The sequence below is a fragment of the Brachyhypopomus gauderio genome, unplaced genomic scaffold, assembly GCF_052324685.1.
Source record: "Brachyhypopomus gauderio isolate BG-103 unplaced genomic scaffold, BGAUD_0.2 sc103, whole genome shotgun sequence".
NCBI lineage: Eukaryota > Metazoa > Chordata > Actinopteri > Gymnotiformes > Hypopomidae > Brachyhypopomus > Brachyhypopomus gauderio.
The window spans coordinates 185,001-212,062 of NW_027506924.1; the positions used below are offsets into that span (position 1 = coordinate 185,001).

General features: G+C 46.3%; 1 protein-coding gene across 27 annotated transcripts in view; it reads left to right on the top strand.

Moving 5' to 3' along the window:
• Positions 1 to 27,062, top strand: part of ptprda (protein tyrosine phosphatase receptor type Da) — a 256,218-nt gene that overhangs the window by 182,603 nt on the left and 46,553 nt on the right. For 18 of the 27 annotated variants that reach the window (XM_076993052.1, XM_076993051.1, XM_076993062.1 and 15 more), the window contains 8 exons: positions 12,511 to 12,699; positions 14,108 to 14,116; positions 14,974 to 14,991; positions 17,438 to 17,548; positions 22,877 to 23,146; positions 24,234 to 24,815; positions 25,356 to 25,501; positions 25,871 to 26,015. In XM_076993052.1, the coding sequence (XP_076849167.1) occupies positions 12,511 to 12,699; positions 14,108 to 14,116; positions 14,974 to 14,991; positions 17,438 to 17,548; positions 22,877 to 23,146; positions 24,234 to 24,815; positions 25,356 to 25,501; positions 25,871 to 26,015 (1,470 nt within the window). Of the gene's footprint in view, positions 1 to 12,510; positions 12,700 to 14,107; positions 14,117 to 14,973; positions 14,992 to 17,437; positions 17,549 to 19,837; positions 19,974 to 22,876; positions 23,147 to 24,233; positions 24,816 to 25,355; positions 25,502 to 25,870; positions 26,016 to 27,062 lie in introns of those variants that run through there. The other 9 variants (XM_076993059.1, XM_076993060.1, XM_076993061.1 and 6 more) reach the window with 2 other exon arrangements.

The following is a 27,062-nucleotide window of genomic DNA, read 5'->3' on the forward strand; positions in this document are numbered from 1 at the left end:
TTAATGCTGCCTTTCAGCCCCTTGCATACAGCAGGACAAGGTTCTGGTTCTTGTCCATGCTTCCATACCTGGAGCAGAGTAAGTGGGCTTCAGATCTAATACTGGACATGCCAGCATATGGTCCAGTGATGCACCAGGACTATTGCTGGCCCATACATATTGCTGATGATGATAAAATAACTCACACGGACCACCCAGAGTCGATGGATGGTTCTGCACCCATCATTTCTACAATTACATGAGATTACACCTTACCTACATTAGGACACATCATTATTTTAAAGGTAGTCCTTCACATTCCTCCATTTTTATGCAGATTTCCACATCTTATTCCAGAAATATCATGGTCAGCATTTTCCCCTTTTACTGGCTGATGAGTGTTGGCCAATATATGGGCGCGAACCTATTAAGAGCAGTGAACAACTCTTACGCTCCTCAGTCTTAATACGCCAAACACTTTGACTCATCAGGTAATCAGCAGGCCCGTGGCAAGCCGAGCGGGGCCGTTATGAGTTGGGGCGGGTGCTACACCGTGGAGGGTGTGGGACGTCCAGCGCTTTGATGGATCCTTCATCGGGGCAGCTCGGTGACAGGGCGGCTGGGTAGAACACCGGCCTACGCTCAGGCGGGAATCTGGATTTGCCTGGCACAAGACGGACTCTGGGAAACATGTCCGCCCACCTGATCTCAGAGCTCCCACGCTGCCTGGCAGAGGAACGGACCACTGTGCTTCTCATGCCATTCAGGACGACGCTCATACCCTCTTTGCAACACTCGAAAGCGTGGCAGGGACGTCGCAGAGCGCGGTGAGAGTTGTGAGGGGAACGAGGAGTCGGAGGTGGACAGCGTTTTGCTTTCTGTAGGTTAAGCCACTTGTGGGTTGAGGTTTCTGGAGGTTAAAACGCCAGCAGGTGGAGATTGGTGTTTAGGAGACTGTTCTAGTGTTGTCTGTCGGCTGGTTTTGGGGTCAGTCGTCGTGCTGCAGGGATTCAGGAGTCGGTGTCCAGGCTGCTCATGTGTCTCCAGATGCTGGCCAATTATAGAGGCACTAACTGCCTCACACACACTTGGCAGTCTCAGTGGTACAAGGGTTGTGTTTATGTAACAGAAAAAGGGCTTTGCGCACTCTCTCTCTATCACTATCTCTCTCTTTCGTCCCCCTCTTCCATTCTGCTTCTTTTCACTTGTCTCTCTTTAAATATATCTTTCTGACTCTCTCTCGCTCTCTCTCTATCTCTTTCCTTACCTTACCGAACCTAACTTCTGTATCCAACCTCTTCTGAATCATGGATCTTCTGTCAGAGCCAAGCAGAAACACCAGCTTGAGCAAGAAGGGCAGGATCCGTACTGAGGCACCGTACCCACAATGCCCTGCTCCTCAGATGTCCGGCTGAGCTGCCAGGAATGGCTCTTCCTGGTCTCCTTTCAGAACTGACGACCCATCTAGGGTCTGGGTCCAGACTAGATTCTTCTGGAATGCTACGACTGCTGAGGCCCAGTTCCTGACTCGGCTCATTTGCACTCTTGGCTGGGTCAGAGGTCACGTTGTCGGGACCCAAGCTATCCTGGGGCGACGTGTGAGGCGTGTGAGCCTAGGCTGATTGGGGGGGGTGCCGGGTGTGTGGGGGAAGAATGGACTGGAGGCCCCGAGAGGCCCCAAGCGCTCTGTCCTGTCAGGCCCTGTTTCCACGGCGCTCTCATACCAGTGGTTCCCAGCCTGAAGTCTGAAGGAAACGTTAGCTTGAGTAATATGCACTCCAGGAATGTGTGTGTGTGCGCATGTGTTTGTATGCGCACATATTGCTGGCTACATATTACGGCGGGTGTCATTTTTAAGGCTGTATGAGACTCGGTGTATGAGTCTGAAGGAGAGGCTAGGTGTGTCCTGGCATGTGTGGCCCACTGTGATTGGTGTGTCCTACCAGGTGTGGCCCACTGTGATTGGTGTGTCCTACCAGGTGTGGCCCACTGTGATTGGTGTGTCCTGACAGGTCACTCCATCTCCACCCCTTCTGTGGGGTCTGTTTTGTGACCTCTGACCCAGCCCCTGCGTTGCCCTTGCCAAAGTCCTGCGTTTACCCCGCATTTATACATCCTGTTCTGCCGGTGAAGGGCGTACGTGCTAACGCCCTGAGTGACGGAGCCTCGTGTTCCCAGGCTTCAGGGTGAAGCACCTCCACCCGCCGTTAAACGCACGCTGCCTCGGGTGTGTTACAGCATGACAGGAACAGGAAGGTGTTAAGAGTTCCTCAGTGCCACAGGTGAATATGGAGAGTGAAGAACACCACCCTGAAGGGACACCAAGCAGCAGGCTGATATAATGGGAGCCCTCCGTGTCTCTAAATGCAGCCTTAATCAGAACTCGGTCCAGACCACCACACACGGTCCAGACCACCACACATGGTCCAGACCACCACACACGGTCCAGAGCACCACACACGATCCAGAGTACCACACACTGCAGTCGCTGCCCTGCCTTAGTACACGTATTAGCAAAGTAAGCACACAAATCTAAAGAAAGGTGGTGCTGTCCTCCTCTGTGTGCATGTGTTCAGCCTTTTCCCTGGACCGCAGTAACATCTGGGAAGATTATAAGCAAACAGCCCATGCAGTCAAAGGGGCAGGGGACCAGATTAGATACCTGCCCGTTATGATACCGCACCGTATGAGAGAGATCCCCTGTATCAGTCTCCTATCACATAGCAAGGGACTCCAGAGGATATAAAGCAGAATGACCAGTATGGACGGGTTGAGAGCAACCAGCAGAACACCAGATGCATGCTGGTGATAGACAGAGACAGACGGGGAGAGAGAGGCAGAGAGAGAGAGAGAGAGAGAGAGGCAGATGGGGGACAGAGATGGAGAGAGAGACAGACAGACAGAGAGGTGGGGAGAGAGAGACAGAAAGAGGTGGGGAGAGATGGACAGAGAGGTGGGGAGAGATGGGGAGAGAGAAAGAGAATATTGTCATGCATTTGGCAGAGGGGAAGAGCTGGCTACATTGTTAATCAAGAGCTCTTGCAATGGTTTCGCAAGTAATTTTGTTCGAGGGACAACAAAGGAATAATTAACAATTCACTATCTCCCACGCCAAAGAAAACATAATTGAATACATCACAGGGCAGGGGGTGTAGGCGACAGGGTCCACACACTCGCCGGGGAAGCTGTGTGTTCATTCACTCATTACCAGAGCTCAGGGACATGGTGGCAGTTGTGTTTCCTACTGCTTCATAATACGCTCACTGTCCAGAGTTACCCTGCGGAGGGGTTTTCATGGCTTCATTAAGACAGACTGGTGGGTTTCTGTGTGTGAGGAAAGGAAATGTACATTAGTATTATTGTTGTTATTGTGGTGGTTGTTTTTGATGTTAATATTTATACAGTGCAAAAAAGTTTTGAAAGTACTTTACAGAACAATTGAAAATGATTAAACTTCAAAGAGGCAAAGTATATGAAAGAAATACAAAAGATGTGATGAGCGCAATACAATTTGACAGAATGCAGCACTAATCGCATTTTAAGACTCCGTTTTAAGACTCGTTTGAACAAGCGCTAGTACCAACGGGCGGGGCTGTGGTGGGGGGGTGGGCAAAACTATGGTGGTGGTGGAGGGGCTTGTGGGGGGACAGGGTTTTGGTGGGGGGCAGGGCGGAGCTGTGGTGGAGCGACGATATCTGTGTTACATCAGCCTCTGGCCAGGCGCGTGGTGGGTCGTTAGCAGGGTCCAGCAAGAGGCCTGGGCAAGACAATTTATCAGGAGCTCACTGACGTTTTTCATTCGCCAGGACCCTGTCCACTCTGCTGGCTCTGGGGTCATTGCCTCTGAGGGGGTCTGTCATGCTCTCTCTCTCTATCTCTCCCTCTCTCTCTTCCCAGCACATACACACATCTTTCATTCTTTTCATCTTTTTGTCTTGCTTACTCAGAAACATGCCTGGCTCTTCCCAACTATCCTGAACAGTCTTCATTAGTGCAGACTCAATTAACACACACACACACATACAGCTCAGCAGGACCTGTCCTATGTGTGCTGGGCCTTTTTTTTCTTTTAACCTCTTCCGTGCGCAGCTGTTTGCTCCAGCGCTTGTGTGCTGCTTTCGTTGGTGTGCTGGGAAGGTGAGATCGACCTGTGGGCAGTCACTGTACGCCCTGTGACAGAACGCGTGCAGCCCATCTCCAGCCCCGCCCCTGTTCAGAGGGAGACGTGCATCTCTGGGTCCTTTGAGCCGCCCGAGGCAGGCCCTTATCGGCCCGTGGATTGCGCTGGCCACAGCCCCCCCTGCCTTAAACCTCTTTGAGCCGGTGCGGCACACAAAAGCATGAAAGCGAGCGGAAAATCTGAGACGGATAGCTGTCATACTCGAAGAGCTTCCCACTATTCCGGAGCGTGGGTAATCCGCCATATTTCGGCGGGAGGGATTCCCAGGCCAGAATGCAGTGCTTCACGCGGCCCGACGCCGTGCCAACTGACCTGTGGACAGCCTCTCTAAGGAGATTGTATCCGCTTAAAAAAGCGTCCAACAAATATATCGCATTATGCCCCGAGGGGGATTCTGTGGGCAGAATAACCCCAGCCGGGGGTGAAAACGTCTTGCTGTGCTTCCTCAATGTAATCTTTGTGTCCTCTGGTATTGCAGCAGACAGCGGGAGAAAATGAGAGGAGTGCACTCTTTTACATTCAACACTGTATGGATGTGAAAGGTCAAAGACCTTCTGAAGAAATAATTTTAAATACCAGATAGGTTGTGGGTTATAGTAAAATTTATAGGCCTATTACCGTTTAGTCATTGTTCACTATACTGAACATTTAAAATAATCCCAAAATAACCCGTCTATCAGCTTTACACCAACCAAACAGCTGAAAGATTCAATGCCTTCAGCCCCGTCTAGTTTTTCTCCAGAATTGTCAGAAGGCTAAGACGTACCACGTCCTGTGTGCGCTAACGTTAGCGCTGCGCTAATGAAAGGCCCCTGCCGCGCTAACAGAATTAGCTCCCCCCAGTTCCCTCCATAGGCCCGACACATCCACAGTTAAACAAATGCAGCTAAGTTAAACGGGGTAAACAGTAACTAATCATGTTCGAGTGTTAGCTTAGTTCATGGGGGGACCAATTATCATTCATTTAATTAGAGCATCCTCCCAAGGAGAGTATTACTCCTGTACAGTTAGCTATTAATAATGGGTCTGTTGTGAAGTGTGTGTGTGTGTGTGTGTGTGTGTGTGTGTGTGTGTGTGTGTGTGTGTGTGTGTGTGTGTGTGTAAGCAGGTGGGGGTGTGGTACATATGTCATCTCGGGTACAAAAAAAGGATACGAAAAAAATCGTCTTGTTTGACCCTTGTAAATTAACGCTGCGTTTATCTGTTTGAAATATGTGGTCATTTTCTGAGCTGCCATCTTGTTTCTCTGAGGAGGTGCTGAGCTGTGTGCTCACTCTAGATTACAGTGATTAACACCAATCACACAGGCAGGAAATGGCGCGTGCTCAGGTTTAACTGCTTCCTATCTTAGATATGGATTGCTAGGGGCCATTGGTGGAGATATGAGCGGCCCCCACCCCCCTTACAACACCACATTTGGCGGAACATCCATCCCATGGCTGATGACCTGAGCGTGCGTACGGTGTGTAAATTGTCACTGGGGGACAATTTTTGCTGTATCACTGCCACTCAGCGTTTTCTGCACAGGACAGCGACGCCATTATCGTCCTGCAGGCGGTTTAGGCTATGGTGGGTGTGCCGTGCTCTGGAGGGAGAGGGGAATTAAGCAAAGTGCTTTTTTATCCGTTTTTGTCCTTGATATTTAAGGTATGCAGGTATTTAAATGTGCACTTTGCATTTAAAATGGGAAGGAGCTCAACCTGCAGGGATTAAGATGATATGAGGTTCTGACGCTACTTCTGCTACTGCCGTTGTCTCATCATCCCCGAAAATTCTACCTGATATCCCACATCCCCCCCTTTATTGCAGGAAATGGTTTGTCTGAGCTCAGAGCAGGAGTGAGTTAGTTTGTCTGTGCTCAGAGCAGGAGTGAGTTAGTTTGTCTGTGCTCAGAGCAGGAGTGAGTTAGTTTGTCTGTGCTCAGAGCAGGAGTGAGTTAACTTGCTGTCATTTATTCAGCCACACAGTCTCAATCTCCAGCCACCTGTGTTATTAGTGGAACTGCAAACATAGCACATAATACGACCCCCCCACCACCACCCTCATCCCTCCCCCCAACACCACCCTCATCCCTCCCCCCAACACCACCCTCATCCCTCTGCCCCAACACTACCCTCAACCCCCAACACCACCTTAACCTCTCCCCTCCCCAACACCACCTTCACCCCAACCCCCCAACACCACCTTCACCTCCCCAACACCACCTCCCCCCTCCCCAACACCACCTTCACCCCAACCCCCCAATACCACCTTCACCTCTCACCTCCCCAACACCACCCTCACCTCCCCCCTCCCCAACACCACCTTCACCCCAACCCCCCAACACCACCTTCACCCCAACCCCCCAACACCACCTTCACCCCAACCCCCCAACACCACCTTCACCTCTCCCCTCCCCACCACCACCCTCACTTCCCCCCTCCCCAACACCACCTTCACCCCAACCCCCCAACACCACCTTCACCTCCCCAACACCACCTTCACCCAACCCCCCAACACCACCTTCATCCCCCCCAACACCATTGCCTCTGCCTGTGTGTTATATCTACATCTAGATGCTTTTGTCATTAAGCCCTCAGTTCCATAGACTAGTGGGCATTAGCACCGTGTTACCAACACAAATCCAACAGTAATGAATTGGCGGCCTCTTGTCGTCTCTTGCGAGACTCAGCGGAGTTTTCTGTGCCGCCGTTTAGACAGTGAAGGTGCAGCCGTGGCTATTTGCATGGTGATTTATAAATGTAACGCCAATTAATCTGTGTGTGTGTGTGTGTGTGTGTGTGTGTGTGTGTGTGTGTTTGTGTGTGTGTGTGTGTGTAAAACATCAGGCTGTTCACTTGAAAGGTTTCTTAAGTGAATCCAGTCTTTTTCAGTAAGACATCGGCAATCACAGAACCTCGGCGTAGATGCTATGACGTTAGCCAGGCCCTAGTTTTATCTCCCATGTCCCAGAGAGGCTGAAGTGTTGTATGGTACATCATTCCTGCACAACATTCCTGCACAACATTCCTGCACATCATTCCTGCACATCATTCCTGCACATCATTCCTGTACATCATTCCTGCACATCATTCCTGTACATCATTTCTGCACATCATTCCTGGACATCATTCCTGCACATCATTCCTGCACATCATTCCTACACATCATTCCTGCACATCATTCCTGCACATCATTCCTGCACATCATTCCTGTACATCTTTCTTGCACATCATTCCTGTACATCTTTCCTCCACATCATTTCTGTACATCATTCCTCCACATCATTCCTCCACATCATTCCTGTACATCATTCCTACACATAATTCCTGTACATCATTCCTACACATAATTCCTGTACATCATTCCTACACATAATTCCTGTACATCATTCCTACACATAATTCCTGTACATCATTCCTGTTCTTTCCCACCTCAGCTCCAGATGCTCAGCAGCGTTCAGATGTGTCACCCCATGCTTTTATGAGTGCCTCTGGAGGTGGACCCCTCTTCTCATTGGACACTGCAAGCTGCTACTGACACCAGCGTCCAATCAGGTTCTTCTGATGAGTCACACGGCAAAAGAGCCAAAGACTCCAAACAGTAGAAGCAAACATGTTCCAAGTTGCACAAACCTAATTAATTCCAGGATGTTTATTTTTGTTTATTTGTTTATTTATTTGTGTGCTCAAGCACTTTCTGTGCTGCTGTCGCTGTTGTTGACAGGCAGGCTAATCACAGAGGCGCAAGATCACGTGATGTTGCTACTGTAATTAGCATAATTAAGTCCCTAGTCATCACGACTTTTAAAATGGCTCTGCTAAAGAAGATATAATAACATTCTTCATTAACATGAACCTTTGAGAAAATAGCTAATTAAATTTGAGGGCTACAAGGTGAAGCAGCTATTGGGTGTAACGTGGTGTTGTGTGTGGCCCTGGCTTGGTTTCTGTTACATATGTTCTTGGTGATTGCAGATGTCAAAAGGTTTGCATTGAAGAGAAGGTCAAAGTTCATTTTGATTGCTATTATTCATGCATTTGGAATTTCTACAATGCATCAAGAGTTGCATTCATCCATTTTCTAACCTCTGGATTGTCACATTCGGTTACTATTGGCAACATGGTGTGAATGGCTCAAGGAACCTGGTGCAACCTGCATTGTGAGGAACCAGCTAGAATTTGACATGATGTAGTCCTCACCATGACTGAGACCTTGGACAGCTTCAGGAGGATTTCCACACACACTCACACACACACACACACACCTACAAAACATTTATCTAAAGAAAACCGTCCCTCCTGGACCCAACACTGCACCCTTAGCTAAACAACAGTTGGCATATGATTCATTAAAATAGTGATGCCACCATCACTACAGTGAAATGAGATCCTGAATGATCCCCAGTCCTGTGTTGAGTAATTCTAGTCTGATTAATGTAGCTTTGAGCTTTTCCAGACAGCGTGCATACTAAGAGGATGCGTATACTGTAACTCTGTATGTGAGGATGAGTATGATGATGATGAGATATTAATAATTTGGTAAAAGAAAGTATAAATAGACATAAATATCCATTCCTTTATTATGTCATGTTAGCCAAACCACCAACATATTCCATCTTCATACCAATATTTAACTGTCCATTCCCCCAGGGAGTATACCTAGTTGAGGTCTTCTAGAGATTTACTGCTGTTTCCAGGAAAATCTCGAATTTTCTGTAACTTTTCATCCATCATTCCGTTTTCCTGTTGACATTTCCTGCTTTTCTGATCCTTCGTTTGCCAACGAGGTGATTGATTTGAAACCTAAGATGGTAATTGAGTTCAGATAGCTCCTAGCATCTCTGAAACAGTGACATTCACACAGTACAAGCCAGCAGAAAAGATTCCCTCACTTTATACTTTTCCCGAGTTCTGAGTTCTAAAGGACTCAGTTCCCACGATTTAGATCAAACAGCTCGGGCTCCTGAGTCTCATGACTGAAGCAGTCATGTGTAGAAGTAAGATAAGCACTTCCTTAAAAAATAAAATGCAAATAAAACCAAACATATTTGAAAGAGCATTTTATGACTTATTTTTTTTAATCCAAATGTGTTAAAAAATGGAATTTTGTGATTTGGAGAAGGGGAAACCCCCAAGCAGACTGTGGGTTGACCAGTTCTGACATCACTTCACAGACACAGTTCTCCATCAAATCCAGCAGTAATCACACTGCTGTAGCAGGACACCTCTCACATTTTGCAGTCTTCATGCAGATAATCCTTATCTTATCGTATCCGATAGTTACCGCCCAACAGAAATTATATATCCCAGTTTCTCAGTGATGTTTTTCAGTCTATTTTTCAACCTTACCCTCATTTGTTCTACAGCTCCCTGCTTTTGTTCAATGGACATTAGACGTTCATACAGGGTCGTCCCTGCTAAAAATGGTTTGTGAGCTTTAAAGCATTTCCTTAAGAACACAGACAGTTGGAGAAGAGACGAGCAGGACGTGTTGATGCTGCAGTGCACTGGGAACCCTGCCCAAAATCCAGCATCCAAACACCAACAAAGTGAAAGATCCACTGCCCAGTGTGAAAAATGAAACATTTATTAATCCATCCAATGTTCATCCAAAGATGAACTTGTTAGAGAGTGTCTGGGCCAGACTGGAGGCGGGAAGGACTGCACAGAAGAACCAATCACAGCTGCACGAGGTCAAGCACTAAGCACTGGGTTAACTGAAGCAGGGCTGTACAACACCAGTCAAGACCCCAGATGCAGATTGTGCAAAGGAGCCTTTAAAACAATCCAGTACCTGGTAGCAGGATGCAAGATGCTGGCAGAGAAAGCACACAGTGAGGGACACAACCACAATCACACACACACACACACCACACACACACACACACACACACACACACACACACACACACACACACAGACAACCATAGTCACAGATGTAGTAATAGATGTAGCAGTTAGAGAAACACCAGGGACTAAAAGAAAAAAACACAGAAGATGTGGTAGGTCAACACCAAGATGGTCCCACTGGTGATAATGGACGGTTGAGGCTCTGACCTCTAAGATGAAGTGGCTCCAGCAGATCCCAGGAATGACACCATCCTAGACCAGAAGAGGACACCCCAAGAAACTACGAAAATACTACACTGCATTCAAACCTCCAGTATAAGGCCAGAGACTTTGGCAGAAGGCCAGAGATCTGGGTTATTAAAAATGAACAGAAGATCATACAAATTTGATTTCGTAAGTACTGAACAATCCAGCAGAAGAATGTAGACTCATTACTGTGGACCACATTCCAGTGAGAGCCTGAAATACGAAACCCTTCGCATGTCACATCACGAAGGGGATTGAAGCGTCTTCATCTCGGTGGTGATTTCCTGAAACCTCGCGGCAGTAGTATCAGAAACGGCATGACTGAAAAGTCACAAGGACTTTCAAAAAAGAAAAATAGACAAACACAACCAAAACCGGAGTAGACGTTCTTGGGATGTTTGATAAGCTTCTGCAGATTCTCAATTATGAGATTGGTTCACCTCAGAATCGTTGGGAAGGAACAAAATCAACAGAAGCTTTGCCACTGAATGATGAAACCACAAACAATTAAGTAAATTGTCACTTCTCGTCCCTGTGGTAATGTATAATAACTGTGATTAACTCTAATTAAATTCCTCACAAGGAATAAACAAGAATCATATCCAAACTAGTCAGTAAAGGAATTAAAACGGAGTATATCAGATTTCCAACAATACGGTTACACACACACACAAACACTTGGCAGCACTTTGAAATGGGATTTTTTTTGCATCGTTTGGAAACAGTCCAAGGTATTTGGGGTCTACATCCAGTCCAATCTCCTTTCTGACCTGAGATGGCTAATCTGAGTCCTGCTGCTACATATTGGAATTCTGTAACTAGAGATTACAATCCATTTGATACAGGTTAGGGTCCTACTGTTCCAGATTAGGGTCCTGTAGCTACAGATTAGGTTAAGATATGATACAGATATGAGTTAAGGTCCTGTAACTGTCTAAGCTCAGGTACATAGGTAATGATCTTCAGCTGGACTGGCTTACGAACCCATGTTTAGTGTAATACTTGATTTATATATACGGTCTCAGATTATTTATACACACATCCCGATTCCTACACACACACTACATTTGTCGTTTACTCAGTTTATGCAAATCCTTGCTTCGGGTTGTTTAACTGGGATGCCTCGAGTTGACTGCCGTTGCATAATACACCAGAAGCACAAGTCACCATGATGGTGCCGGAAGTTTCTCTGAGCCCTTGTTTCCTGTGAGTCCTCAGTTAATGGAGCGTTTACAGTCTACCTGTGCCTTAAAAGTTCGTTTGAAGTTGTTTGGTGGTAATGAATTCCTGTTTGGGTGGGAGTGTTGGGGGGGGGTGTTCCCTGCACCACAGAGTCAGTTGCAGGGGTGGAGTATCGCCATGACGGTCGTAGCACAACAGACATGCGGCTGCCTCCTCTCTGTGCCAACGTGGCTCATGCAAAATTAATGAGGGGAACGTCTCCAAAAGGAGAGAGGGAGTGTGGAGGTGAGGGTGGAGAGGAAGATGTTTAATGAACTGTATCAAAACAGTGAGGGATGGGGAGAGTACACAATGCTGCAAATTACAATGCCAACCACGTTTTGTTTACATTTAAGATGGTGTGTGTATCCTAGCTGCCGTAGGATGGTGAAAGATTACATGTTGAATGTTGTGTGTGTGTGTTTGGGTTGGGGGTAGTTATTGTGACACAGTTGTGTTGGTGGTGCAGGTGTCTGTGTGTGTGTAGGTGTGGGAGTTTCTTTCCGGCTTAGGTGTAGATGTTGTGAACTACACAGAGCCCCTTGAGACCTGTCAAGTATTTATCTGTGTCTGTTCTATTTAGCTGGAGAGTGCTGTGTGTGTGTGTGTGTGTGTGTGTGTGTGTGTGTGTGTGTGTGTGTGTGTGTGTGTGTGTGTGTGTGTGTGTGTGTGTGTGTGTGTGTGCGTGCGTGCGCGTGTGCGTGTGCGTGTGCGTGTGCGTGTGCGTGTGCGTGTGTGTGTGTGTGTGTGTTCGCTCACCTCGAGGAGATGTTTGCTGTGCTGCTGTTCCTCTTATCTGATGGCACATCTCGCAGGGCAGAAACTGTGAGCCAACACACTCTCTTTGGACATACAGCGAAACACACGAGATCATTTTTGAGCATTCTCAAATACCCACTCGCATATTCTTTGATTCAACCCACACACACCCGTACTGTGGAGAAAACATACACAGCCGTGCTGTGACAAAACACACACACACGGCATGGCCGCGGTCCTTCGTGTGAAGGAGTGTAAGACATGAGTGTGTAACATCTCTGCGGTGTGTTTCAGAGGACCAGCTCCCCCCTGGGTTCCCCACCATCGATATGGGCCCACAGCTGAAGGTGGTGGAGAGGACACGTACGGCCACCATGCTGTGTGCAGCCAGTGGCAACCCCGACCCCGACATCTCCTGGTTCAAGGACTTCCTGCCTGTCAACACCAGCAACAACAACGGACGAATCAAACAGCTCCGATCAGGTATGGCGCCTTGGCCCCGCCCCTGCAGACGTGTACTCAAAAAATAATCTCACGCTATTTTTTTTGTTTGTTTGTTTGATTTTTCTTAATTTTGTATACTTCCTCTTTCCCATGTGGCTTTCTGGGGGTGGGGGAGGGCAGTTGTTACCTAGGTGATAGCGCTGTCTTATTTTCAGCCCCCTCTACGTTTTGTGTGTGTGCGTGCGTGCGTGTGTGTGTATGTATGTGTGCGTGCGTGTGCGTGCGTGCGCGTGCGTGTATGCGTGTGTGTGTTTGTGTGTGCGTGTGTGTGTGTGTGTTTTTGTGTGTGTGTGTGTGCGTGTGCGTGCGCGTGCGTGCGTGCGTGCGTGTGTGTGTGTGTGTGTGTGTGTGTGTGTGTGCGTGCGTGCGTGCGTGCGTGTGTGTGTGTGTGTGTACTCTGTCTCAAGTACCTCTCACGTGGTTTGTTGAAGCGCCTCCGTTTTTCCCCCATGACTCACTGCTGTGACTGCATTGGTAGCATTTTAAACTTTTTTTTTCCCTGCTCATCTGCAGTAACGTCTTTTTGCCGTTTTTATTATTTATCTTTATTTCGCCTCATAAGAAAAAGCTATCTTTTACTACCGGGCTCTCTTTAAAGCACAAAGCCCCCGCTCCCCCAAAGTCCTCTACCTGCTCCATGTTGCATTCAGATTCGCTCAGTAATACGAGTGACCATTGATTCCGCCTGTAATTTCAAAGAACAATCCCAGCAGAATACTGTTTGAATCTTATTGCATCCACAGGCTACATATCCACCTTATTTAAAATAATAGATTGTAATCAGTGGCCATTTTGTGGCAGAAGCCTCCCCTGTTGGTGAATGGATGCTGGAATATTCCGTAGCCACAGTAGTGTGTCCGGTTCTGTCCAGATCTCCTCATTGTTTTGTCGTTCCTTTTGGATCTGTGTCCTTACTGTTTCCCCCCCAGTATAGATTTCGGCTTTCTCTTCCGTTTGCTTGTGAAGTCTCCCTAATATACACCCCCCCCCCTTCACTTCTGACTCTGTTTGTACTTGAGGTACTAACAGTTTCTGTCTAGTATCAACTAGCTCTTGTACTTTGTTAATAGGTGGTTTGACTGGAGCAAGTCTTGCTTTCTTTAAACCACGCACCTGTTAGTTTTAGCTGTGTGATTGCCTGTCTTCCCAGAATTCTTGGTGCTTTTAAACCTGTCTTGTCTTCAGTTGTTTAACTTCCTTTCTCTGGTTGTCAGCAGCGTGTGAACTAATGCCCCTGTTACTTTAATTTGCACCTCCTATTCTCCTGTGCACTAAAGTTTTAAGATTTAACTCTGTACCAAAAAAAAAAAAAAAAAAACCTAAACATAAGCAGTATAATCATATTTTCTATGCTGTCTTTCTTCTCTCTGTATTTTTAAATCTCCAGAGTCCTTTGGTAAGTGCTTGGCTCTGAAGCACACACCACCCCACTAATGTTCCGTGTCTCTCAAGCTGTTATTAAAATGCATGGCATGAAATTTTTACTAACAGTTAGGGTAGTCACTGACCACACACACACACACACACACACAGACAGAGGACCAGCTCAGACTTCTGTGTTTCACCTAAAATTAAGATGTACCTGCTTAAAGCCACCCCAGCGTCTCACAGTATGACCTTATTGTAGACACAGACACGCTTCCAGACGTTTCCCCATCCATGTGTGGAAGTTCATGCTTTCACCTTTTACACGACTGCCCCTTCACCTCCTGCTCACCAAATGACACTGTAGTGCCCTCCCCCACGCCCTACGTGCCCCACCTAACCTACCCTAGCCTGGGCAGCAGAGAGGGCCCCACCTGAGGTCTCTGGTTCAACACTGCCTCTCTCCTTGCCCACACTCAAACTCCTAAAACCTTTACCACTCCTGAAGGGTCACAATGAAGTCATGTCACAGTTCAAAATGGCGTTTTTCTTGTGGTTAATAAATGTACAAGTTGCTCTCTGACTTTTCAAACTGCTTCAAATAATAACCTATCAATGATGAGTCCTGTTTTTGCCAATAGAGGAAATCCTCCCTCCCTGTCTCTCTCTCTCTCCCTCCCTTCCTCCCTCTCTCCCTCTTTCTTCCTCTCTCTCTGCCTATCTCTGCCTATCTCTCTTTAATACATCTTTTCCTCCAGTCCTTTAATTTCGTACGTACTCTGTTAAAGCAAAGCTAATTTGACTCTTCTTCCAAAGCGCACAGCCTCTTCCCTCTGGTACTAACGCTTCTTCTTTCTAATCTTATTTGCATTCATATTATCCACCCAGGTGGTACTCCAATAAGAGGTAAGAGTGCTGAACTGAAGTTCACAGAATGAAAAACTAAATTCATTCTTGCTGTCCTTCCATCTCGCCCGCATCCATCTTCACGTCCCATCTCTCGATTTGAGCCCCCCCCCTCCCCCTTGCCCTTCGACCTTCGACCCCTGTCCTCCTCCTCCTCCTCTTCATCCCCTTCTGTTCCCTTCATCTTTTTTGCGTATCCGCGTTCTGTCCTCGGTTGAGTTTGCCTCTTTTCTTTCTCCAGTGCATAAGTTGCGATATGCTTACTGTGACACAAAGAAGCATATCACATGGTCCTTTTCTTCCCTCTGATTATATATATTTTTTATATATATATTCTATATATTTTTTTTTTACCTGCCTTTCTTTCATTTAGGGTTTTGTTTTTGTTTTGTTTTTTGTTTTATTTTTTGTTTGTTTTTTCTTTGGCCATAGCGACTCATTCCTCCCTCTTTTTGTCCAACTAAAACAACCAAACATTTTTCCCTCTTAGCTGTTCTTGGTCACCTCACTTGTGCCCTTCGATGACGGATTCGCGCGGGCACGCTGAAGACAACTCGCCTCCTCTCCTCTGCCACGGGCGATTTTTCCCAACACCCCCCCTCTCCCCCCCAAAAAAAACATATTTCTGTCTTTTTTAATTCTCCGTCCTCTTCTCTATTTGCTTTCCTCTACCTATACCTTCTCAAAAAAAGCCCAAACAACTACTTTTTTGATAAAGTTTCTACGGTGCTTTTTTCCTTCTACCACCTATTTTTCCTTCTTGGTTTTCTTGGGTTGAAGGCTGTTTTACTTTTTGACATTTTTATTTTTTCATTCTTCAGGGTTTGGGGGAAGAGCTGTTGAAGGGTCTGGCAGAGGGAACTGAGGTGCCATTTTGTGATTTTTTTTTGCTGAGCAACTCAGGAGGTGGAGGCGTGGTTTGATGCACATGAAGTTTTTCCCTGGGTCATGTGACACCACACTGCTGATCCCATTGGTGGATTTTTATGGGTGTCAATTGTGGCTTTAAACAAGCTATGGCAGTGGTTGGTTGCTTTCTTGTTGGCAAAAGCCATTTTGAATTTTGACCGCTAATACAACTGCGATTTATTTTTCAGCTAAGGGTTGTCAAAAAGGTTGTAAGTTGTGCTGACATACATTTCTTGCTCTTTGAAGACTTGCATGTCAAATATTTTATGACAGAGGGTGATGTAATGCTGAAGATGCTAATGAGTCTTCTAACAGTTTTTCAAGTCCAAGCAGCAAAAAAATAAATAAAAATATTTTTTCAACTTTGTTTTTCTTTCTTTTTCTTTTTCTTTTTTCTTTGTTTTTGCAAGCACTGCATTTTTAATTCTACCATTTGAAGTCATGAGCCATCTTATTGATTAATCGATTTGGAATTGAGTACGCGAAAATTTCATAACCCAAAATTTCTGTTAAACTGTCCTCCCTGGTTATGCTGCTTCTGTGCCCTGTAAACTGTTTTGGTTTATCTTTTCCATGCTGTTTACGGCAGACTCATCCATCCCCATACTGAACAGTCCTGTCAGGTGTTGTATATTGCAGGGCTGTAGTGTGATTCTACCTCTCTGAATAACTCTTTTCAGTGTACATGTAACAGCTATCACGTTAACAATTCCAGTCACGTTAATCCACACTTAAAGTGCCTTTAGAAACCCTGCAACATGTAGACTGAATGTTCCCCATTGTCCATCAGTGTGATTTGTATGGTGTCTCGTAAGACGATGCTGAACCCTATAAGCTGTGTCCTCACATGTCAGGTACACTGCAAGCCCCAGTCCCCAGTAGATATGGTGTCTGGCTGAAGTGTGTCTCAGAGAAACCTAGTCAGTGATTCCTCACCAAGCACATACATCAAGCCAGTAGCTATAAGGATCGTCTCTTGAAAGGACCATATTTTCATTATTATGATTTTGCTATGCACCATGCCTAAATAACTGAACACTGCATTAGAAATTACAGGACGAATGCTCGTTTATACAGTGAACATCTGAGAAGGTTTGTTTGTTTGTTTTCCTTTCATCAGTGGCACAGTTCCACCAGAATGCAGCAGAACTCAGTGGGTGGTTGAATTAAAGCCTTCATCCACCCTCTCAAGGACTTTCATAGAGAAGCAGATCTCAAAAGAACAGTTAGTCATTCCCTCACTTTTAGCTGAGGTTCCTTTATTCTTTACTATTGGGTTTTTTTTCGGTATATTATTTTTTTTGCGTAGGCCATCTATTAGAGCAGACATGATATTGCGTTAGACCATCACTACAGGGACCACAGCAGGACATAATTAGAGTAAGAGAGACTAGCGCCCCCTGTGGGAGAAACACATTGCCAAAACACTGAGCGGAAAAAAACAACCAACGAGAAGTCAGGCCTGTGTGGTTGTGCGGTGTCTGTGAGGCGGGGCCCTAACGCAGGTGCGTTCTTCCTGCTCTCCTCCATTATACAGGAGCCCTGCAGATCGAACAGAGCGAGGAGTCGGACCAGGGCAAGTACGAGTGTGTCGCCACCAACAATGACGGCACGCGATACTCCGCGCCCGCCAACCTCTACGTTCGAGGTACGGAGCCTGACCCCTGACCCCTAACCTACTGGGGTTAAACCTGTGAAGCAAAGGTAATGGACATCCTGAGCAGAGCTGGCAGGTTAAATCATGGCTGCCCCCGTGCAGCAAATCCCGGTTCATGAAGGACTTCTGTCCGTATGTGATTTGCTCATTTATTTGACTCTTCTTTGGTTGACTCGCTGAATTTAACTCTGCTATTTTAACGTCTTGATTAGTCATTGTGGTATTATACAGATGACCCCTAAGCTCGCTGAGGATTATGGGTCATCTTTATTTACTTCCTCAGTAGTGCAGAGTATCCATCTGACCTTCGACCTTCTCTTCTCGTTTTTTTGGCAACAATGGAAGAAAAATCTTTTAACAAAAAGAATTATTTTTACAACCAAAACAATCTAACTTACTGAAGTATCTATGCCTGAAGGCACATATACATATGAAACATTACATTAACACTTTGATGTTCAACTCCAATAAGCAGTACAGTGAGAGTCTACCGACCTGCTGAACAATCTTTGTAGAGGATTTGCATTAAAATAAAGTGTGTTTATCTGTAACCATATTCATCAAAGATTCTGAACTAAGGGAGGAGCATTTATTTTCTTTAATGTATTTCAACTGCCAACAATGCATTTTATATTTGTAAAATCTAATGTTCTCACTGTAAATTTCATTTGATCTACATATTCAGTATACACTCACCTGCCACTTTATTAGGTACACCTTGCTAGTACAGGGTTGGACCCCCTTTTGCCTTCATAACTGCCTTAGTCCTTCGTGGCATAGATTCAACAAGGTACTGGAAACATTCTTCAGAGAGTCTGGTCCATATTGACATGGTAGCATCACGCAGTTACTGCAGATTTGTCAGCTGTACATCCATGATGTGAATCTCCCGTTCCACCACATCCCAAAGGTGCTCTATTGGATTGAGATCTGGTGACTGTGGAGGCCATTCGAGTACAGTGAACTCAATGTCGTGTTCAAGAAACTAGTCTGAGATTATTCCTGCTTTATGACATGGCGGGTTATCCTGCCATCAGAAGATGGGTACACTGTGGTCATAAAGGGATGGACATGGTCAGCAACAATATTCAGGTAGGCTGTGGCATTGACAAGATGCTCAGTTATCCAGTTGGTACTAATGGGCCCAAAGTGTGCCAGGAAAATATCCCCCACACCATTGCACCACCACCACCAGCCTGAACCGTTGATACAAGTCAGGATGGATTCATGCTTTCATGTTGTTGACTCCAAATTCCTTATCCTACCATCTGAATGTCACAGCAAAAATCAAGACTCATCAGACCAGGCAATGTTTTTACAATCTTCTATTGTCCAATTTTGGTGAACCTGTGCAAATTGTAGCCTCAGTTTCCTGTTCTTAGCTGACAGCAGTGGGTTCAAATGTGCTCTTCTGCATGCCTCGGTTGTAACGACTGGTTATTTGAGTTACTGTTGCTTTTCTATCAGCTCGAACCAGTCTGGCCATTCTCTTCTGACCTCTAGCGTCAACAAGGCATTTGCACCCACAGAACTGCCGCTCACTGGATATTTTCGCTTTTTTGGACCATTCCAGTTTCATGGTTGTGCGTGAAAATCCCAGTAGATCAGCTGTTTCTGAAATACTCACGCCAGCCCGTCTGGCACCAAAAACCGCCACATTCAAAGTCACTTAAATCACCTTTCTTCCCCATTCTGATGCTCAGTTTGAACTACAGCAGATCATCTTGGCCATGTCTACATGCCTAAATGTATTGAGTTGCTGCCATGCTGATTCGTTAACATTTGCGTTAATAAGCAGTTGGACAGGTGCCTAATAAAGTGGCTGGTGAGTGTATATAATATGTTAATTTGTTATAAGTTAAAATTAATTTCTAATGTAATGTCAAACACAATAAGATAAAATATTCGTGTATGTGTCTGGAATTTAGCCAAACCCAGTCATCTTATTTTTTCTTATTTAGTAAGTCTAATTTATATTTTGAATTACATCGATTACATCAGATTTCTGCAGTTGTGTGGTAATTATATCTGGTTTTTCTGGTCAATTACATGCGAATTAACTTGATGTTTGTCAACTTCAGAATGTGTACCAGTATTCTGCATAGAGTTACATCTGAATCTCCCAGCACAAAACCCTGGCGAGCTTTCTGACCTTGAACTGGCAGAACTCCATTTGGCCCTCATACTGACCTGTTCATAGACATGTGCTCACAATTCCTTTACTCTGAAATGTCAGTCAGGTTTGTTCTCCGCCTCCCGAAAGGGCGTGTCTTGAGATGTAAATGAGCAGCAGTGATGATCAGCTCTTGTACACGGCCGTTTTACTCTCTCTGTGTTTCCCTGTTTTTCTCCTGTTTTCCTCATTTCATTGTGTTTCTGCATCCAAAATTCCCCACATTCCCAGAGCTCCGAGAAGGTTGGTGTTTTGCTTTTGTTTTCAATAAAAAACTTTCTGAACAATTTCACTGTACTGAAAAAAAAGGAGAAAATCATGATCACTGCGTTGAGCAGCAAAACCAAATGGCGACAAATGAAATGACTGTAGCTGCTTACTGAAACGCTCATTCTGGTTCTGTGTGTGTATGTTTTCTTTCTCCCGGTCCGATTGGACTTCATTCTGTTTGTGTTGTAGATTTTTCCTCCTGTTGTTCTATGTACTGAATGCCTACGGTCTTGGTTATAGTGCTTGGCCATCCCAAACGTGTTGCATGTGGGGGGAGAGAGAGAAGTGTGTGTGAATGTATTGGCTGTCAGTTCTGCATGATGGATCAGTTCCACCCTCGCTGGTGACCGGTTCTGCCCCGTAGATTGACGTCAGTGCTCCTGCTTCAGTACTCCACCCAGCTCCATGGCCGCAGAGCCTCCATCAGCAGCTCAGATGCTTCTCCAGGAAACGGCCTGGAGGGTTAAGGGTTAAGGCTGACACGGCTAGGAACCAGCCCTGAGGGCTCCTCCACCCGCCGTGGAGGACCGTGGCCCCTGGTTTAACACACACGAGGGTGGGGATCTCACCCCAGGTGGAGATGGTCAGTGAGGGCAGATGCAGTCCAGTCAGTGAGGGCGGAGACAGTCAGTGAGGGCGGAGACAGTCAGTGAGGTTGGACACAGCAAGTAGACAAACAAAACTTTCCCAGCTCTTCTGCTCACACACCCGTGAAGGAGTTTCTCCTCCATGCGCTGGATGAAAGAATGAAGATTGTTCAGCACCGTTCACGGGACATAACAAATGTAAAGCTATTCAGACGAAAAGGATAAAAGGATGTGTTCTGGGAATGAGATTCAATAGGATATTAATTAAATTTAATAGGAGGAGAAAGTTGTATTTAATAATGTAAGATTTTCTCTCCAGAGTAACGTAGGGTCTTAAGCCAAATGAGCTTTGTGAGTTGTGAAGATTTCTTTCTCATTCTTTCTCATTCTCTTTCTCAATCTCTTTCTCTCTCATTCTCTGGATCATTCTTCCTCTCGATCAGTCTCACTCAGTATAAGGACTGGGACGCAGGTCTCAGTGACGCTGGGCTGAGGGCCCACACTGCTGATGAAGACCTGCCCCCCCGGAGGCAGAAACACAACTGCCTTCTCCAGTGGCATTTAGTCAGGTGTCGCCCCGACCCAAGAGGGCCGGCACAGCTCAGCACGAGGCAGTAGAACTAAATGCGGCTTTCATAGCTTGGTAATATCAGGGCTATTTAATTGTCGCAACGACACCCCCACAGTCCCGCCATCGACACCACCCAGATGAGGCACAAAGAAGCAACACACTAGGAACGTTTTCTTATGGCAGAGAGAATAATGACATTCACTGAGATGATAAAATAAGCAACACCAAGAGTGTACAGGTCATTATTTTTAAAACAGCCAGCCAACCCCAAATGTGTAGCATTTGATCAGCCTTACTGAAAAAGCACTGTACTTTAAACATCGATGTGTTTAATTAGGGCAACTCAGACTAGTAAGTTCCATGAATCATGTTTGTGCAGTAAGCAGTAACACTGACGACGTCTGTTTGAGGTTAACACCTGACCACTATGCTCCTCCCCCTGCCTGAGATGCTCCTCCCCCTGCCTGAGATGCTCCTCCCCTTGCCTGAGATGCACCCCCCTGTCTGCTCTGTGTTTGAGTGTCAAACTGCCAACAGTCTCCTCTATCCACTCCTGAAGGAGAACCACAAACTGACCCCCCCCCCTCTCTCTCTCCTGGTGTCTGCTGTCCGACACTCATTTTTAATAGATTGTCCCTGTTGACTGCCTATAACGTGATGCTATTAGTCCCACTCCACACCTCTACACACACTGCTTGTTGAAACTTATTTTCCCCTCACAATTCCTCTCCCTCTCTCTCTCACTCCCTTCCTCTCTCTCTCCCTCTCTCCGTCTCCCTTCCTCTATCTATATCTCCTCCACTGTTTTACTCTCCCAACCCACCTGTATCCCTTTCCTCTCATCTGTCTTTCTCTATCTCCTCCTCTTACTCTTCTGTCTTCTCCAGTTCTCTCTCCTTCCTCTGTCATTCCCTCCTTCTCTCTCTCTGAACCCTCCACCCCCCCAATGAGTCATGTATTGTTTTGCATGTCACATATCTGAAGTACTGTCCCCACTGTCCGGGCTCCTTCCGTTCCTCATCTGCACTGGAAATGCTTCACGTGTATGTTCACGTGTATGTTCACGTGCATGTGCACTTGTACCACAGACTGTCATTTACGTTCCATCTGAACTCCATCTCACTACCTTCACTGTATCATTTCCGTTGAAACCTACGTTGTTTGGCCTTGGCTGCCTTGCGGATTGCGGGCCGCACGTTCCTGTTGGCGCCCCCTGGGGGCCGTGTCACGTATGTGTGATGTGATGATGTGAGGCAACACATTTCTTCACATCAGCTGGACAAAGGCGGCACTGGAGTCGTCGGAAGAGCACGCGGAGGCTCATGCATGCTGTCAGTCCTCCGGGTCACACCTCCCAAACCCCGCCCCCCAAACCGCCTTCATATCTCTACATGTGGACTGGATGACACACTTTGTGCATGATGTCATGTTAGACCCTGGCTGTTTTGCTGTAGAACCCTGTTAGAACTGGACAAACGTGTCTGTGCGTGTTTTTGTTCAACTGTCTGTATCAACCTTTTCCATCAGACCATCATTTCTAGATCCATATATGAAAAAAAATTAAAAAAATGAATGCTAGTAATAATAATGATGTTCCAATATTATGGTGCGTTTGCGCGCAGCAGTAATTGTAATGATTGGCGCTGGAGTTATCCAATCGTTGTGCTCCGTCTGCTGTGGGTGCGAGGCTAGCTTCTTTGTGTGTGGGTGTGTTGCAGTGCGGCGCGTCCCCCCACGTTTCTCCATCCCGCCCACTGACAGCGAGATCATGCCGGGGGGCAGCGTGAACATCACGTGCGTGGCGGTGGGATCGCCCATGCCCTACGTCAAGTGGATGCTTGGTGCCGAGGACCTGACCCCCGAGGACGACATGCCCATCGGGCGCAACGTGCTCGAGCTGACCGACGTGCGGCAGTCCGCCAACTACACCTGTGTCGCCATGTCGACGCTGGGCGTCATAGAGGCGGTGGCACAGATCACGGTGAAGGGTGAGTAGCACTGGATGTGTCCTCAGAGCTGTGAATGCTCACATTACCTAAAACCGTCATTCACTAGTCACCTTGGTCAGACTAACACAGCTGATAGTTTGTGCCTTTAAAGACTAAACAAAGACAGACTATGGGCAGTGGCAGAATTTGATGATAAGCACAAAGCACCAAGACTGAATTGTTTAGTTTATGCAAAAGGCTTCAGGAAGATATGATCAATTGCTTATCATGTAATGAAATATATACTATCCACATGCTGTCCAGTATGAGGTTGGAAGTATTTGAATCCACACAAAGACACACACACCAACCCACACGTACACACACAACCCACACACAACGCAGGTCTCAGACATAACCAAGAAGAATCAGCCACCGTCTTTCTCAGACTGGGACCACGTGGCCCTGATGTGTTGCCCAATAATGCTCCCAGAATTAAACTTATCCACAACACTGAGCTCATTTTTATTTCGTCTAAACAAAATGGAATACAGACCTGGCCTCCGCCCCTCCTCCGCCCAGACGCCCCTCCCCCGCTCAGACGCCCCTCCTTGTGCCAGGGCTACACCAAGACCATGGTGATTTTCTCTGTCCTCCATTAGCAGTTCTGCTGCCACGCTTCCGTTTGGCTGTGGCCTAGCATAACAAGCTGCCATGACAACCTTCAGCTAGTCCCTGAGGCACAGATGCATAGTTCATGAATGCTAATATCTGTCACTACGTAGCTGCCCTGCAGATATCTGCTAAATGCGTTCCTTTTGTCCAATTTGCTATTTAAATGTAATTTAAAATGGTTTATTAATTTACGTAAATCAGCTTTCACAGTTCAAGTTTAGACATAATATTTTTTTTCTCGGATTTAGCGAGTGCAAACCTGAGAATTAGCTACACTCTAAAATGTGGTGCATTGACAAAGACCTGTTGTTAATTAACTCTTAATTACTCTGTTTCTTAATTTACCATTTCTAATTAATTTACTAATCAATGAATTAATCATAAGTAGTTAATTAAAGAAGACTTATTAGTAGTTTTTTTATTAAATCAAATGAAATAAATTAAAAATCATTCTGTCATATTTCTATCGTAGCTTTACCCAAAGCGCCAGGTGTTCTTATAGTAACAGAACGCACCGCAACCAGCATCACCCTCACATGGGATTCTGGGAACCCGGAGCCAGTTTCCTATTACATCATCCAGCACAAACCCAAATATTCAGAGGACTCCTACAAGGAAATCGACGGTGTGGCCACCACCCGCTATAGCGTCGGAGGACTGAGCCCATACTCGGACTACGAGTTTCGCGTGGTCGCCGTGAACAACATCGGCCGTGGTCCCGCTAGCGAAGCCATAGAGGCCAAAACTGCAGAGCAGGCACCCAGCACTGCGCCTCGCCAGGTCAGGGGTCGCATGCTGAGCGCCACCACCGCCATCATCCACTGGGAGGAGCCGGAGGAGGCCAACGGTCAGATCATGGGCTACAGGGTCTACTACACACTGGACCCCACCCAGCACGTCAACCAGTGGGAGAAGCAGATTGTTCGCAATGCTAACTTCCTCACCATTCAAGGCCTGACGCCCAATAAGACTTACTACATTAAAGTGTTGGCTTACACCTCCGTTGGGGATGGTCCCCTGTCCTCAGACCTGCAGATCATAGCCAAGACTGGAGGTGAGTGACTCACTGGGCTTGTGTTTGGAGTTATTAGCCCCTTGTTCTCTGGTCTGGTTTTTAGGCTGGGTTGTAACGCTGACACTTCAGAATTATAGGTCTTGTAACAGCACAATCAAGGGAATGTCCAGAGGTCTGAATCAGCATTTAAGTGCATGTCTGCATTTATTCTCTCTCTTTCTCTCTCTTTCTCTCTCTTTCTCTCTCTCTCTCTCTCTCTCTCTCTCTCTCTCTCTCTCTCTCTCTCTCTCTCTCTCTCTCTCTCTCTCTCTTATAATAAGTCTTTCCATCTTTGACCAGCAGTGTAAACAACCATAATGTCCCTCGGCTCCCCAAAGTCAAATTATTTTAGCTTCATTTTAGTGATGAAAACCCAGCTGGGAAGCAGCATCATTATTTACTGTTAGAGAATAATTCAAGGTCTGTTTCACTGTGTGCTTGGGTTAGTGCTATTTGTTTGGGTTTCCTGCTTACTTCACATGGCTAGTACAAGTCATTTAACTGGAATTAAAAGAAATAATTGCTGTGATCGATTCATAGTCCCGTCCCAGCCTACGGACTTCAGGGCGGAGGCCAAATCCGAGACGAGTGTCCTGCTGTCTTGGGTCTCGCCGCCGCAGAGCGGCCAGGACAGCCAGATCACTGGTTATGAGCTTCTTTACAAGAGGAAGGACGAGAAGGAGGAGGTGAGCGCTCCCGAACCCCGGGCAAAAACCCCGGGGCGAAACACGGGCAGCTGGCTGCTCCCTCCAGGCCGTCTCTGCACGCCAGCAGCTGATTTGCTTCCGCACAAGAAGCGTGTCTGCATGTGTAACACTGGAATGAGGGTGGGCGTGTAGGGGCTGATCATAGTGGTCGCTGATCGTTTGTAGCTGAAGGGGCAAAACCATACAGCAGACAGAACTTTCCTGGGTAGATTGTGTCTTACCTAAATACGAGTGTGACCATAATCTATGAAACATAGATGGAGAATCATAAGAATGTAAGAATTGTGCCAATAATGCGTTTTATCTCCATATCCATTGTTGTTAAATTCAGTGCCTTTGTCCCTGTAGAATCGTGTGAGCTTTGAGCCCACAACCACCTACCTCCTGAAGGACCTGAGACCCTTCACCGTTTACACCTTCCAGCTGGCTGCCCGGAGTAGACATGGCGTCGGCGCCTACACCAATGAGATCTCGGCGGAGACGCCACAGACACGTAGGTCCTCTTCCCTGGCGGGACAGTCCTGCAGCAGCCGCAGGACCTTTGCTCAAACCCTTCCATTTTCTGGAAGTGTTCGTGCATCCAAACCTCACTTTCCCTCAGACATCCCAGACCACGAAAAGGATGGAATGAGGAGGAAAGAACCAAACAAACATGCGCACAAAAAAACGCATGAAGCTCCAGAAAATTGAACAGTTTGAAAGATCTTGGGCCCATGTTCAGAGTCTCGGTGGTTGAACTGAACACATGACCTGTATGGAAAAAGATGCATGAGCACTATTCTCCAATAGTGAAGTCAAGTCAATTTGTGAAGTCAATCGACAAGGTCACCCTCGTTGAATTAAACTCTACCTCAAGTACGTGTCAAAAAAAGATGTTTCACAAGGCTGTGCACTCTCGAAGCCCTGAGTGTTTAGTTGCGTGCGTACCGCACTGGTTTGTAGCACTGGTTTGTAGTGGTGGTTGTCGGAGGCTCTGGCGTGTGGTGCCTTGTCTTTTGATGTTCATCAACCTTGTTGTCCTCGTGATTTGCATTTGTGCTTTTTGCGAAGACACAGTGAACTGAGAAAAAACAGAACCAAGCTGAAGCCATGAAAGAGCTCAAATGCTCAAATGCATAGAGCTCAAATGCAAAGAGCTCAAATGCAACTTTGAACAGTTAAAGCAAAAGACAGATTTTCATTCACAATAGACCTCATATTTATCATTATTTTATTCAAATTGAGTCATGAATAAATGTATGATTGGCAGAGTTATCTTTAAACTTTCCAAATTGAGCTCCAGGCCATTTAATGAATGCTCTGTAAAAGTCCTGCCAATAGAAGACAATAAAACTTTGTCAAATAAAAAAGAAATTTCAGTTACAGTCTCCAGTTCTGACATTTAACAACAGTTTGGATAAATGTGAGGTCTTGTGGAAGAAACACGAGGGTATAGTTGAGGTAAGTAACAATCACCCCAGTCTCTCAGACAATGGGAAATAAACTTGATGGGCCTGTTGGGGAGGTGGTTGTACGAAGTCTGTCTGCATGTCAGAGTTTA